The 16,515-nt window shown below is 46.9% G+C and overlaps 1 protein-coding gene across 1 annotated transcript; it reads right to left on the bottom strand.

Moving 5' to 3' along the window:
• Positions 1–392: 392 nt before the first annotated feature.
• On the bottom strand, positions 393–6,143 carry LOC139049236 (uncharacterized). Its single transcript, XM_070524605.1, has 3 exons — positions 6,048–6,143; positions 1,473–1,632; positions 393–881 (listed from the first exon to the last, which is right to left on the bottom strand). Exons 1-3 carry the CDS (start codon positions 6,141–6,143, stop codon positions 517–519), a joined length of 621 nt encoding a protein of 206 aa, XP_070380706.1. The 3' UTR covers positions 393–516.
• Positions 6,144–16,515: the final 10,372 nt, after the last annotated feature.

The raw sequence follows: 16,515 nt of genomic DNA, 5'->3' as shown, positions 1-16,515 counted from the left end.
GAAGTGCGACGACACGGGAGCTCAAGAGGGCGTTGTGCACATTCGACGTGGTGCTGTCCAGAGGAGTTCCTTGCGTCTCTTCGCTGCCACGCTTTTTTTATGTATATACACTCTCTGGACACCCCCCCCCCCCCAAGTCGTGTGCCGGAGAGCAACAGCCACAGTAGCAGCCCCAGCAGCAGCAGTGGGAAAGTCTAAGGAACAGCAAAGAAAGCTTCGCTTTAAAATAAAGGCAGCATTAGATCTGCCCTGCTTGTAACAGTGAATATGAATAGCCAAGAACAGTTTTTTAAGCACCATTGCAAATTCTCCTTTGAAATGCACATATACAGACCTTAATAACGCAACTCTGCCAGTTTCGATGCACAAGCACTATGGGTGACACTTATGTACACTACGATGGTTGCAGTGTTTCAAGCGCAAAGTTGATATGCCTTTCAACTGCTCTTTGAGAACCCTCAAAAATGTCAAGAAAGACTTCCATACACTCGCGGCACACTGTCGTGAAAACTTCACTCATTGTCTTGCGTACTTGGTGACTTCTGTGAACATCTCCGTGTCGAGCGACAGCGTAAGAAGGCTGCAGGCAGGCGTGCATCCCGACAGCCATTCATAGTAAACCTGGCTTCCAAAGTCAGGGTGGCTCACAATCGTTTCAGGCTTCGTGCCTAGATCATTGATCAGATCACCTTCTATGCATTCTATCGGCAGTACCCTGAGTGAACGCTGAACGATGTCTGCTTCGTATAAAGCCTGTTTCTCTACAGCCGTGGTCTTGAAGCGTTGGCAAGCTAGCTTGATTACTTCAAAGAGCGGTCGGCGTCTGTTCGGTGGGCTTCGCAGATTGTGTTGTACCGTCTTTAAGAGGTACACCGCTACAACTAGACACCATCGTCTTGCCACAAATCATATGCTGTTCTTGAAGCCGACTTGTGTTTCCGTTTATTTCTGGCCTCTCGCATATATGCAGCTCACTTGCGGGTGCTACATCAACTCGAGCTGTCAACCTTTTGCTAAGGAGACAATCATTTTCAGCTTCGACTCGACTCTGCACACCACCTATAGTGTCATGACCTTTTTTGTAGTACGCTGGTATGATGTAACAGTGCTTTTGGTGGTTGCGTTCTGTCCATTCCAAGTGCCCTTGCACTCTGAATTAGGCTCTTCCGGTGCGAGCAGCTTGAAAAGCGTCGCATCAACATGGTGTATCACTAAGTGCTCCTTTAGCTGGCAGGGGCGCTTGAACGTTGCTCCGCACTTGGGAGAGGATGTCATCCGCCCTGCATCGTGCTCTTTTTTGTGCTGCTTCAGGCTTGAAAAATTGACCCTCGCTTGCAGATGCTGCACTCGGAAGTACCCCTCACTGTTGTGCGTAAGCCGGTGGGGGCTGAGATCTGAGTTCTGAAGAACGCTGCAGATGTCGAACACAAAGCGGCCTTTGTGCGACTCGTTCTGCGACGCCAGGTACTCCTAGAGGTAGTCGAGTCTGGCAAATTCTTTGCCACACTGGGGGTAAGGGTAGCGCTGGTTCGGTGTGTCCAGGTTGTGCCTCCACAGGTGGCGCCAGAGAGCAGTGTTCTGCCGAAACTGGCGGCCCCAGGTGGAGCAAGCGTAGAGGTTCCCACTGTCTCGCTATGCCTCGAGATAACTTTTGCCAGAACTGTTTAAGCGTTTCAACTCCACAAGAATTGCCGAAAGTCGAGCGTCCTATTCAGAGGAATTCAGTGGTGACATAATACCTGCAGTTAAACAGCTCCGGCATTGATAAACCTGACATGCTGATTTAACTGCTCTTCTGCACTGTTCTCCTTCGTGCGAGTCGCAAGTCGAATTAACCGCATTCTGCTATAATTGCAAAGGTCTCTGGGGTGCGAGATGCACACGCCACTCCCGACGCCACGGCGGCTCTACGGTTCTGATTTCCTAAACGAGAGCCTTGCGCACGTCACGTTGCTGCCATCTGGATGCTCACACGTGTGAGCTAGTGCGTGCGTCGTTGGGCACGCAACAGTGCAGCCAATGGCTACGAGGTCGCACCACGTCGTGATTGTATAGAATGTGTTTACAACATGAAAGGCATTGATGTGCAGTTGAATGCCGCTGAGAGGCGCTCCGAGTTAGCAATTCCTCGCTGGCAAGCGAGCGCGTTGAGACGCTTTATCTGGTCTTGCTGAGGAGCAGGTAAAACGCAGGCGAGAGCTTGCGTGGACAAGGGAAGTGCAGAAAAACATTACAGCAAAAGGACTATAGTGCTTTCACATCCCCCACCTAAGCAGTCTTAAGTCTCTCTGCCGAATTTTTGAAACTAGTCTATATATTTATTCGCAAGTGTGGGTTAATTTTGACGATGAAACAAATAAAATCGCATTATTGAAGCGAAATCCAAGCAGAAGAAAGCAAATTTGCAACCGGTGGGAGATGAACCCACAACTTCTTCACATCATGTATGCGAAGTTCTACATTGCAAGCATTTCACTTTTTGCAGAGGACTGCTTCAGCTGATGATCGCTGTGCTTTTACTTCGTCGTAATTAAGCTATGTCATACATGATTGTATGAATGAGCGAGGGTAAGACATTTTAGTAACAATCTCTCTCAAGCCAAGTGACAATGAAGCGAAGGAAACAGACGTAGAAATGGGGTTTCGTTAGAAAGTGCGGAATACCATATTTTGACTGCAACCATCCATTTTAAGCCTCCGAAATCCTCCAAATGTGCGCAGTGTTCGAGGCTAGGCCGTGCCCCAATACGGTGGCATCTTTAGAGAGCACAGCTTGATTACAGGTTGTGCCCCATCTCTACTTTCTCACAAACTCTTCTCATTAGCATACTAATGAAGGGCCACAAAGTAATGAATGAACGCTCAAATGGAAAAGCCACCGTGTAACGTAAGTACAAACACGTCTCAACGAGTATGCAGTGAAGTAAGGTGAAACATAACCTGCAACCGTGATTATTGTGATTTGTTGCAGAGCACAAGGTTGCGGGTTCGACTCACTGCTAAAGCAGCGACTTTCTATTCAACATGGGCTGCAAAAGCACTTCTATGCCTTGATTTATGCACACGCTAACTAGGCTAAGATGATCAATATGAAGTCTGCATCCCTACAGTGTGGCGACTTTCACAACTAGTGTTGTTTTCAGGTATGGAGGAAAAGCAAATATTAGAAGGGAACGCGACAAAAAGCCACCTTCACACTTTCTACTACACAATTCTCTAAGAGCTCGCACTCGTGGAATAGTACAAAATGCGCACATGGTGAACAGGACGCCATATGTTTCTCGGTTTGTGGCAGGTTTGAGTGCTACTGGCAACGGAGATCCTGCTACTTTCTAGTGCATGTGCCGTTTGCTTGCCGCTCGCCGAATTTGATGGTTTTAGTTGAAATCATTTTTTACGTAAACCTTTGCTTAAAAATGTCAGCAGTTGCCAGCAAAGGCGCTCGAAAACACTGTCGCCGCTGTAATGACAGCGCTAGCTCCTGAACATCTGCATAATGTTGTAGCCGTGGGGTCTGGGACCTCTGTCAGGCCTGCGTGCCTTTAGTCCCAGTCTCCCCTCGCTCGGCCGAGAAATAAAGTACAGATGATGATGATGATGATGATGATAATGATGATAATCAGTGTTTCACAACTGCTGAGCACCGCCGCAGACTATAACCAGACAAATGGGCTAGGAAGTGTCCCATCTTGTTTTGCAAAGAGTCCGCTTGACAGCGCGGCAAGTGGCAACAATGAAATATATGATTTAATCTTTCTCTGCGTTAGTACGCCCTAAACCAACATGCACGAAAAAAAATTCAAGAGTAATAGTACCGTGATACAAAGCACAGAAACAAGAACTGAATCCCTTATTCTTATCGCTCAAAATCATTGAATTATTGAAGCTAATAAAGCGTAGACCAGTTCGGTTAATAGAATTTTTGTCGCTTTCGCTTTGCAGCAGACTTCCAAGTCCTTCACTCGCAATTCTTTATTTTTAAATTTGCAATACCAGGGAATCTTAACCTGGGCAAACATTCGCAGGGACAATTTGTGACAATCTGCACTGTAAAATGGGCCATCTGTCGTCTTTATCACCATGTAAAGCCATTTATCTGACACCCTTTCAAAGTGTACTATAGCACCTATACGCGCAGAAGATAATTTTCCTGATTTTCTTACAAAATTCTAAGCTGCTTCTGTAGGTACTGTCAACCCTTTCATACGAGACTTTGTCGCGTTGATTGAAACGTTCCTTTCACCACATCTCTTGCATCTTCAGAATCATAGAAAGTGTACAGCTGGAGAAAAGATTAACCATTTTCAATTGTTAAGCGAGTTGTGTCATTACAAAATTTCGACTTCATGGGAAAACTATACTATCTCGTGTTTTGAAAAGCTTTCAAAGCACCTATCCAGCCACTTGAGAATTATGCCTGGTCCATGACATTGTGAAAACCAATGAAAGAAGTGAACCCGCTACATACAACGTACTGAAATATTATAAACACCCAGCCGTCTACCTTCCCACTCATTTTGCTAAAACATTCAGCACGTTATCCAACATTGCAGCACAGCTTCAATAAGTGTTTCAAGCTGTAGAAAACACATTTTACATACTATTACTTTCATCAGTGCTTTTGTGATTTATGCACTCTCCGACACAATTGTGTATACAGCGTCTCAAAGGGCTAAATTCTGCCGGCTGGTTCTACACACCCTGGGCTTTGGATATTATGTATATTTGGCTTAGTGAAGATTCAAGATTTCCGCTTCCGCTGGTTTGCCGGTGCTTAAAGAAAAATAATCTAAAACGTTTCCGGTAAAGCTCCGTCGCGGAAGGGTGGTTTTGGTCAAGTCTTACTTTCTTTAGCTCAATTAAAAGAGTGGCGTTGTCTGCTTCCCGATTGCTGCAACCTAAATTGTTAGAACGCTCCGAAAATATTCTTGATAGCAGCAGTGAACTGAAATTATTTGGGAGTCTCATTAGTGCCATGCTGCTGCCTAAGTATCCTAAAGAGGTTCTGTAAAGGGCCTTATTTGGACTATTGAGAACAAATTTGAAGTTCAAGGGTTCCTGCAGATCTGTACGCAACATACAAATCGCTTTCTATGTTGCCTGGAGATATCGTATTGTTATGGACTGTCTTGCCGCTTGGTAGTTCCAAAATTTCGTTGATAGAATCAATTTAAAGCCTACATGTGCTCTGTCGAAGCTGTTTATTTAATCATCCGCTGCCTCAGTGCATGGAGTTGGCAAGATTCATTGAGGCGATACATGAATTTATGAAGTATGTTATACTGTGTAGAAATACTAATTGTAGACCTAACTATTCGCTCTATAATCTCTGCGCAACTATTTAATGAATCGAACAATTGGTCCATTATTTTCCGCCCAACTCGGCACTGCAAGCGGCTTCTGGTGGACGGACGTCAGAGGCTATGTTTCTGCTGCTAGATATGCGCTGCTGCTAGCACCTGAACAGTCCAGTCAGTTTTCATGTCGCATGCACTATTATATGCGTGCTTATCAGTCAGTTTGCGTTGGTATTTTAGTATCGGGTGATGATTTGATTCATATAATGTTTAAATGTGGCTTCAGGAAGCATCTTAAAGGGGTCTACGGTAGGGCGATGTCCTTCCAGGAAGTAACTTTATCACCGCTGTGGAGATGCTTCCTCAAACTGTTCCTCAGTACACATCAACAAGTGTGTGTTGCGACACCACGTACCCGAGCACACGAGGGTTGGAACATCCCGCGTGTAGCCGTGCGCGGCTTAGGCGTGTCCGGGGAAACGTGGATCCTGGGGGTGAAGCCGATGCCGGGTGTTCTGACCTTTAAGGCCCCCCTGGCGGAGGCAACACACCTCTTTGGTGTCTGCTTCCGGAAGACGGCAGCCCCGGACTGACTCATCCGGGGCAAATTGGCCGTCGCCTCTTCCTGTCTCTCCCTCCTCGAATCTTTGTCTTTGTCTCTCACTTTCTGGCCCTTCCTGTCTTCTTCTCTCTTCTATTTACTTCCTTTGTCCTTGGCGGCAAGGGTTAACCTTGTGCGGGCTAGCCTACCTTGGGCACACCATATTTGGTTATAGTGACGGCGTACGACTGGCGTCGTGCAGACTTGCACGCAAGCTCTTCCGCGTCCCCTTCGTTGCGCTCCATGGTGGGTGGTCAGCGCTGTTGCCTAACAAACACATTTCCTTATGGCAGCGCAAACTTCTGTCTATGATCGGCGTCGGAAAAGATGCCGCACCGAAGTACCATTCCATTTCTCCTTTCGAAGCAATGCTCATTCTTTCCCCAAGTACTATGTCGTCGTCCACAGTGAAAATAACATACCAGTAAGAAAGCTCTCTCCCTTTCTGGTGCCCAAGTGTCCGAAACACAAAATCGGAACAACATATAAAGCTTCAAAAATGTCTAGCGGAGACCTCCTCCTTGTACTAAATGACAAAGATCAAACGCAAAAGATGTCGGAACTTACCAGTATTGGCGACGCCACAGTGACAATTTCACCACATAGAACACTGAATACAAGCCGGGGCGTGATATCAAAGGAAGACATTAATGGCCTGAGCGATGAGGAACTCCTTGAGGGTTTCCAGGACCAAAACGTGACAAAAGTACAAAGAATTGCCATCCGCAGAAATGACCAAGAAATCCCAAAAAGACGTGCCATACTTACATTTGGAACAAGCGCAATGCCTACCTCTCTGGATGCAGTATACGTAAAAGTAAACGTCAGACCATATATCCTGAACCTAAGACGGTGTTTCAAGTGCCAAAGGTTCGGACATGCTTCACATGCATGCCGAGGCCAAGCAACCTGTGCTAAATGCAGCTCCTAGTGATCATCAATGTGAAAACTGCACTTTTCCCCATATTGTATTAACCGCAAAGGAGACCATCCAGCCTACTCGCGGTCTTGCCCATGCTGGAAAAAGCAAAAAGAAGTAATTGCACTAACTGTGAAAGAAAACATTTCGTTCCTTGAAGCCAGAAAGCGGCTGTTTTACCTTCCGCGAAGAAGTTATGCCGATGTGACGCAGGCGGCGCCAGCGTCACAGAGGCCTCCTGAGTCCTCTGAGCCCACGCGCGGTGGTGCCGCAGTGACTCCTCCCACCCCCGTGGTGGAAGCAGCCAGCGCTGCTCCACCCTCTTCGGAGGCCCTGCAGACACCAGTCCCGCAGGGCCGTAAGATCAAGCAAACCCCAAGGCCCGAGGCGCGCGTCTCGGCGCCCCACTGTGTCCTCCAGCGCTTCGGAGAGAGCGATGGAAGTCGACGCCAAAACGCCGGTATCGACACCGAAGGACAAGCGCTCTCTCGAGCGTGTAAAAAGGGACAAATTCCCAATAACCGCCCAAAATAAGAAGGCGATATCCTAAGGTTTATCGCTCCGTTCTATCTGCCTTCAGTTCCATATCACCCAATATCTTCCTTATCTCCTATTCACTCGTTAATATCATTTCTTACCTTTAAATTTTATAATGGCATTTATGATCCATTGGAATTGTAGAGGTCTCTTACATAGCTTAGGTAACAACAAAGACCTGTTATTTAACTTCTCTCCTGTGGCCTTGTGCTTACAAGAAACAAGGCTAGACGAAAAACACAAAATTTAAAAGGTTTCACCGTTGTACGGCGAGACCGTACGCAGACGAACCAGCTGCCAGGTGGTGTAGCCATTGTTCTGCAGGGTGGTATTGCAGCCATAGAAGTTCCTGTTAACAGTCACATAGAAGCTGTTGCTGTCACCGTTTTAGCTCATAAAACCATGACCATTTGTTCAGTATGCATTCCGCCGTGTTCAGATTTTACCGTAAAAGATCTAGAATTAATTTTAAACCAGCTACCTGAACCATTTTTAATAGGCGGTAATTTTAACGCACATGGCATGTTGTGGGGTAGTAAAACAAATGACATTAGGGGTCAAACACTTGAATATTTTATCCTAACAAGCAATATATGCCTTTTAAACACCGGTGCGGCGACTTACTACTGCCCAAGCACAGGAGCTACGAGTTGCCTAGATCTGGCACTGTGCTCTCCATTTCGTTTTGGCGATTTTCAGTGGAGTGTTATTGAGAACCCCTATGGTAGTGACCATATGCCTGCTATCATTATAAGAACATCTCCTTTTCCTACCATCCCACTGAGGCCATACCACCTAGGTGCACGTTAAAGAACCCCAGGTGGTCGAAATTTCCGGAGTCCCCCACTACGGCGTGCCTCATAATCAGAAAGTGGTTTTGGCACGTAAAACCCCATAATTTTTTTTTTATGCCATACCACTGGAAACTCCGTCTAGCAGACTGGCCTCTTTACTGAAAAGGCCACTTTGGATAACATATCAGATCAGTTAACCATAGACGGAGTGAATGAGAAGATCACCGCCTGTATACTTGCTACAGCAGCAGAACCAATCCTACAATCCTCTGGCTGGAAAAACCTAAAACCCTGGTGGATGGAGGAACGTCCGCAAACAAAAAAAAACTACAGAACAGAGCGTGGGGTATCTTTCGGCGATACCCAACACAAGATAATCTACTCTTTCAAAAAAGTAAAAGCAAAAGCCAGGTAAACACGCAGACAAGCCCATAGACAGGCCTGGGAATATTGTCTCATCAATTAATAGCTCGATAACTTCCAAAAGAATGTGGAATCCGGTTCGTAAGTTTAGAGGCGACTACGCTTTTTACACTATCCCCATACTCTATCACCTCCAGGCACGCAAACAAATATAGAACAAGCAGACATATTAAGGCAGAATTTCCATGATATACCAAGCTCGGTGAACTATTAAGCTGCATTTCTAAAATATAAGCAATCAACGGAAAAACTCAAGCTTCCGAGCACTGGAAGTTCTGAAAGATCGTATAACGCCCCCTTAACACTGCCAGAAATCCAGAGCACTCACCACTGACAAAAAAACAAGACCTGGTCCGGACAGAGTACATTACGCAATGCTCGCTCATCTATCTCCTAATGCAGATATAACCTTGCTTCGTTTTTTTAATGTAATCTGGGAAATGGGAAAAATGCCGTAAGGGTGGGAGAAACCATCATTATCCCTTTCTTGAAAGCTGGAAAACCTCCCACAACAGCAACCAGCTACAGGCATGTAGCACTCACAAGCTGTCTTCCAAAGTCTTACGAAGCCATTATACACATAAGATTGACATACGTCCATCGAACGGGGAACCTGCTAGATAACCATCAGTCTGGGTACAAGAAAGGTTGCTCGACAATGGACCACCTAGTCCGGCTAGAACACCAGATTCGTGCGGCTTTTCTACACAAGAAATATTGTCTCACTGTCTTCTTCGATTTAGAAAAGGCGTACGACACAACATGGAGGTTTGGTATTTTGAGGAACTTAGCAGATTTTGGAATCCGAGGTAGAATGATCAAATATCTAGCCGATTTAATGGCTGACCGAGCATTCCCAGTGTGTTTAGGAACGGCGCTGTCACATGTGCTCATTCAGGAAAATGGTGTACCACAAGGATGCACACCAAACTAATGCAGTGGGCGTCTCAAGACGGTTTTCGCTTCTCAACTGAAAACACTTAGTGTTGTATGTACACAAAAAATAGGCCTACAACCAGATCCTACCCTTAAGGTACAAGAAGCCACACTACCAGTAAAACAACACAAGTTTCTGGGTGTTCTTTTTGATAAAATGTTGAACTTTCTCGCTGACATAAAGAGCCTTAAAATAAAAGCCAACAATGCACTTAACGTCCTCAAATTCCTGTCCCGGACGCGCTGGGGCTCTGACCGTGAATGCCGGCTACGGATCTACCGTACTTTGGTGCGCACCACATTAGATAATGGTAGCATCATATACGATTCAGTCAGTCTTACGTCCGACGACTTGATCCAGTTCATAATCTCGGACTATGACTGGCAAGTCGTGCTTACAGAACAACGCCTGTCCAAAGTTTGTATGCTGACTGTAATGAACCTCCTTTACAGCAGGGCAGAGTGCTACTATTTTTTTCTTACGTACTGAGAATTCAGTCCTCACCACAACACATATGCTTCAACATTGTCACACAGTGTAACTCACGCTTACACTACACAAACCAAACATGATTAAGCCGCTTGTTCTGCGATATGAGGAATATATACGGGACTATGGCATTCCTCGCGAAGTCCTTCATGTTGCGAGAAAGCCACAGCGTTCGCCCTCGTGGCACAATTTCACACCGTTATTCACATTTATCAGAGAATGAAATGTTAAAGGAATGCAATGTGGAATCTGTGAACGGAAGCTACACGTTTTCGCAATCTATTTAGACAAATGAGACTACCTCGAAAGACACAAGCGCTTAAGCAAGACAGATCTGCTCGAGAGAACCTAGGGTCCCACCTAGCTTCAGTTTCTCGGTAGACCATGATCGCAGACCCAAAAACCACGCCCTGCGAGGGAAGTCTTACGCGCATCGAAACAGCTGTTCTGTTCAGAGCAGCACACCTAGAGGTCTTTTCAGGCAGTTTATCCTTCACAACGCCCTCATTAGCGTCCAAAAAGACAGCGAAGTCGACTACAAGAATGTCGTCATTTTAAACGACGAGATAAGGTTTCAACCTTATCTACCTTCGTACCTTCGCGAGTCGTCAGACGAGGCTCTTCACGAACCGTGACGCTAGGATTCGTTACCTGGACTACACGAACCGGGTACTCATTATTTCATTTCCCCCTTAGTTGGCCAGGGGGTAAAGAGGTCCGTCGAGATTACAAGATGACGCAGCAGGGCCAGCGTCAAGAGGGGCAGCAGTACCTCCTTCGTGAGACATGTAGGGTTGCAGATATCGTGGTTCTCGACTGCCTCAAGTACCAGCCGCCGTAGTTGGCCACAACATAAAAATAGAGCAAGAACAAGACACAAAGGAGAATAAGATGCAGAAAATTGTTACACATTAACCACAGCCACAGTGTAGCTCGGGTTGGCTACAACGCTTTATTTCCTGAAGGCCTCAATAAAGGTCTAGATACTAACTTTGCCCCAGTTGAAGCCATTATAGGCCAGAATAAGCATATGGCAGCATTGTACTGCAAAAGCATTCGAAGCATTAGGCTGACTGACTGACATAAGACTGACTTGATACCTTTATTTACAAGTTATTTAACCTGGTATCCAGCTCCAGCTCTTCACCTCTGCGCCTTAAGCGTATCTTTTCATTTTACAGTGTTTCATTGATCTAAATCAGCTCGCCAATTTCCTGTCAGAGCGCCTTCGCGTGAGCACCGATTGCCTTTGCTTCGTCACACTTGACACTACAAAATTTAACGCTATTCAGACAAGCAACTCTAATCTCATTTCCCGTTTGAAGCCTTCAAGAGCGCTCATAATTTCTTTAGTATTGCCAGCCATTCTTAGATTACTAGCACACAAAGTTTGGCAGCAGTGCGCAGCAGTGGAACAAGTGACTACTACTTCAACACGCAAGTCTCACTTCCGCAAAACAGTTGGGTGAGCGAACTTGCGGACTGCTTGCGCACCGCTGCCAAACTGAGCCGCCGACCGTGACGCCGTCCGCTGTAAAGGCAGCAGATACGAGCCTCCAACGCTGATTGGTGGGCCGTGCACTGATGCGCCAAGTAGCTGGGGAAGCCGGGCCGTTGAATCGGCTGTTTTGACACTGTGTCAAACGAGATGAAATCTCGGTCCGTCTGCACATGAACCCACTCTGTTCCGTGACGTAAACAGTGCAGTCAGTCGTCCCTCGGCTCCTTGCTCCTTTGCGAAATGTGCAGCATTTCGCAAAGGAGCAGCAAAACGGGGGGTGTGCGAATTTGTAGAGTGCTTGCGCACCGCTTCCAATGATAACGAGGCATTTCGCTATAATGTAAAGGACATTCGGGAAGGACAAGCACCGGCGGGAAAATCCCACCCATGCTGGCCTCTCCACAACGTCGAATGTATTCGACTTATCAAGGGACAAGCTATCGCATTATACGTAAAATACTTGCCTTTCCCGCTGTGGCCATACTCCTAACTAGCTTCATCATAAACACTTACGGTTAAAAATAAATGACAGTATATATGAGAAAAATGCAAAAGAGAACAACTTGAAATAACGCATGAAAAAATCCAAAAGGAACGCGATATGAATCTCCAAGGGGGCCTACACTCGTTTTCTGAGTCCATTAAGATTATTCAGAGGACACAAGGACATCAAAGGACACAAGCACCTAACCATGCCAGATCTGCTCGAGACAAGCCTACGGTGTTACCTAACTCAAAAGTTTCTCGGCCAACCATGCTCCTAGCCTCAAAAACCACACCCTGGGAGGAAAAGGTGTTACGCGGATCGAAACAGCTCTTTAAAGCAGTAAATTTAAATACCTTTTCGTGCGCTTTACTTTTCACAAACCCCTCGTTAGCGCCCCCAACCAATCACACGAAGATCGTCGTCACTTTCAACGAGTAGATCAGGTTTCAGCCCAATACCTTCGCGAGTATTCAGACGAGGCTCTTCAGGAACCATGATAATCGGATTCTTTCCCTTGAGTAGACGGGCCACCTGCGTAGCGACGAAGTTGGGGCACTCAGTTCGTGTAAGGCGAACAGACTTGCATTCCTCGAGGATGTCCCCGCAGGGGCGTCTATGTCAACAGGGGTTCGGTGTGTCGCGACACCACGTACCCGAGCACACGAGGGTTGGCCCCTCCCACGTGGAACCGTGTGCGGCTTAGCCGTGTCTTGGAAAAGAGATCCTGGTGGTTGAGCCAATGCCGGGTGTTCGGAGCTTTAAGCCCCCCCCCCCCCCCCCCCCCCCCAGCGGAGGCAACACACCTCTTCGGCCTCAGCTTCATATAGACGGTACCTCTAGACTGACCCACCAGGGGGAAATCGGCAGTCGCCTTTTCCTGTCCTCTCCGATCTTCGACTTTCTCTCCCACTTTGTCCTTTCCTGTCTCCTTCTCTCTTCCATTTACTTCCTTCTCCTGGGCGGCAAGGGTTAACCCTGTGTGGCTATCCAAACTTGGGTACACCATATTTGGTTATACTGACGGCGTACGACTGGCGTCGTGCAGACTTCTAAGCAAGCTCTGACGCGTCCCCTCGTTGGGCTCCGTGGTGGGCGGTCGGCGCTGTTGCCGAATGTGGATATATTTTCATGGAAACTTCTTTCCCCACCCCCTTCCTCATCCTCATCAGAAACGAGATCGCACAGGTGTCTGCCAGTTTTTGGACACCAAATCCAGAATTTCCCCCGCTTCCACGTTATTCACTCTGAAAAGTCAGACAAACCAGTGCGAACCATTTCACCGTTCCTTGTTTCAAAGTCCTTGACTGATGTTTTTGGTCAATGTTACAAGGCGTCATGGATGGCAAGCGGTGACCACCTCTTGGAGCTCCGCGATCACAAACAATATCAAACTACCGAAAGTAGTGTCATTTGAAGAGACCCACATACCAATAACCCCGCACCGTACAATCCCACACAACCCTTCCGCGGTGTTGTGCCGGATCATGATTTGCTTGAGCTGACTGAAGCGGGACCCCTGGAGGGCTTCGGTGAGAAAAATGTCATCAATGTTAGAAGAATTAAGATGAGGCGGGATGACGAAGAGATGCAGACGAAGCACCTAATAATTTCCTTTTGTTCTAGTGTCTTGCCCGAGTCAATCGAGGCCCGTCAATCTCCGTCTAAGGCCTTACGTGCAAAATCCGCTCCGTTGTTTCAAATGCCAGCGTTTTGGCCACAGTTCAGAGCTGTCGAGGCCACCAAACTTGTCCGAAATGCAGTGCCCATGAACACACCTCTGAAGCTTGTGAGAATGCTCTGGACTGTGTAAGCTGTGGAGAGCACGCCGCGTATTCGCGGTCGTGCATGCAATAAATTTCATGCAGGTCATTGGTAGTGTGAAAGTGAGTAAACCCAAAATAATAGCTCCGAAAGCTTTTGATTATATCGTATCCAACCTAAAATGAGCAATTCAAAAAGCTTCAATAAGGTAGTACTTCGACTAAACACAGCGCACTAATAAGTTCAAAAAATGCCATTAATTACTGAATTTATTGTCGAGAGCACTCAAGCGTTAATCATCGATGTTTCAGTGGCTTGAAATGTGAATATAGGTGACTTAATGCATAAAGTGCGGCAGAAACCTCCCAAATATGTGGTCCTTCGTAGCAAGTTAGCAACAGGAGGTTCCACAAGGAGAAAGTTTGGAGCCAGGAGGCTGATGCTGACTAGCTAAGGTGCAATATTACTTTTGAGACTTAGTCACTCTTACTCGCGTATTTTACTATGCACTGCATTATTCACCTTGTGTACTTGTTGATAACCGTTCTTTTTCTAAGTGTTCCACCTTTTCTTACTAACGAATTTTCCTAGAATATATTGTGCAACACGCTGACGTGTCACTTCGTAGCAGGAGTCACACAAAGAACAACTATTCCCATAACATAATTTTTCTACCTTTTGTCAAGGTGCGCTCACAAAAGATGTATTGGGAAGGCGCGTGCTGGACGCAAAGGCCGACTTGAGGTGGGACGTTCCCCGCTAGCAAGCGCCTCTCAATCGACTACCCAAATTGCGCTGCGGTATGCGAAAATTCCAAAAAAGTACATCTTTTAGTGGCCCTCTATCTTTTATTAAACTATTGAAGCGGTATGAGCCTTGGAATAGAAGATGAAGCGCAGGAGTCTGGGTTCAGGAGAAAAGAAGGAAGTGAGAATAAAATGGTAGACAAGATGGACGCCAGCTCCATAGCAATACTTTCCGTCTATTGTATCCTTTAACTAGGAACGCTATATTATCTCGGCCACCCACACTATCGCTCGAGCCATGACATTTAAACCGATTTTGGCAGGCGGCTCTGTGTTGAGATTCCCAAGGCAGTCATAGCTCGAACTTTTTGTGAACATGCTCAACAGCAGGTTCATTGCCCAAGTTATAGTTGCAGCTTAAGACTATACCATAACGTTCGAGGAAATGGCTGAAATCATGTTGGCCCAATCAGTGCAAACAGTTGTTCTTGTGATCTTTCGCAGATACTCGACCCGAGCTAACTGCTTAAATTACAATTCTAGGTATACGTACCTATGCTTTAGCCACATGCGTATGCCACCTACTCCTAATTGGATCGCTCTCGCAATTTAAGACTTTGGTTCGTGTAGCTTTTCTTAACCTGCTTCAGGTGCGTTTTCCTCGCTGACCGAGGGGCCGCCTTTAGACACAATTGTTCAATGGCTCCGGAGTGGACACCCATTTTCTCCTCCTGCTCTGGCCTGAATTCGTCTCGGATTTCACCTCCGGGAATGTATCCACGATAGGAGAGCCCAGATTCTAAAACCTCGCGATGGTCTTAACTTGTGATTTCGCCGAAACGCGAGAGACATCCAAGACGCCTAGGCCTTCAGCTCAATGAGGGGTATACATGACGAAGTCCGCAAAGGAAGTGCGCAAGCGACAAAATTCCCTCAATTTCTTGTCTGATGTTTCTGTGGAGTGCCGGGGCAATAGACAATACTGAGAGGGAGCTGGGGGTAGCGTGTAGCATTTGGGGTACCCGTAAAATCAAGATCTAATGTAATTTCTGAAAATGCTTTTATTGGCCGAATTGATAAGAGCCAGTTCTTTTTGAATAAAATTAACTGAAGCCTTTGGTCGTTTGTTCACGAATCAGTCAACGCTTGGATATTTGGTGGAGTCGTTCCGTATCTTCGCGTTGACCACAGCATCCCCAAGGCAAGGTTGAGCAATGTCATAAGCCATTTGAGCTAGTGAGCCTCTTACCTCCAGCCAGTATACTGGGCGTTTTCAGTTTGAGTATTCCGATTTTTTTTTCCCCCGCAGGGGCGTCTGCGCAAGCAGGCGTTTGGTGTGTTGCGACACCACGGACCCGAGCACATGAGGGTTGGACCCTCCCGCGTGTAGCCGTGCGCGGCTTAGCCGTGTCTGGGGAAAAGGGGATCCTGGGGGTTGAGCCAATGCTGGGTGTTTGGACCTTTAAGGCCCCCCGGCGGAGGCAACACACCCCTTTGGCCTCTGCTTCACATAGACGGCACCCCCGGACTGACCCACCCGGGGGAAATCGGCAGTCGCCTTTTCCTGTCCTCCTCTCCAATCTTCGTCTTTCTCTCCCGTCTTTTTCATCTTTCCTGTCTTCTCATCACTTCTCCTCACTTCCTAGTTTCCCGGCGGCAAGGGTTAACCTTGTGTAGCTAGCCAGCCTTGGTTATGCTGTATTTGGTTATAGCAGCGATGTACGGCTGGCGTTGGCAGGGTTTCTATAGCAGAAGCTCCTGTCACGTCCCCCTGTTGGGCTCCATGGTGGGTGGTCGGCATCGCGGCCGAAAACCCAACATTACTTATGGAACATGCTTTTCCTAAACTACCTGATCGCCCTCATAAACGAGGGCGCACCGAAGAAGTTTTTCAGTTTTTCGGACGTCAAGTCCACAATTTTCCCCGTTTTCATGTAATCCACGCAGAAAAACCGGCTAAACAAGTACGAACAATATCCCCGTTCCTAGTATCTAAGTCCCTTACCGAAGTTTTTGGCCCAGG

This window comes from Dermacentor albipictus, chromosome 8 (genome assembly GCF_038994185.2).
Source record: "Dermacentor albipictus isolate Rhodes 1998 colony chromosome 8, USDA_Dalb.pri_finalv2, whole genome shotgun sequence".
Classification (NCBI taxonomy): domain Eukaryota; kingdom Metazoa; phylum Arthropoda; class Arachnida; order Ixodida; family Ixodidae; genus Dermacentor; species Dermacentor albipictus.
The sequence above is the reverse complement of the archived record's forward strand: the minus strand, read 5'-3'. Positions and strand labels throughout refer to the sequence as shown.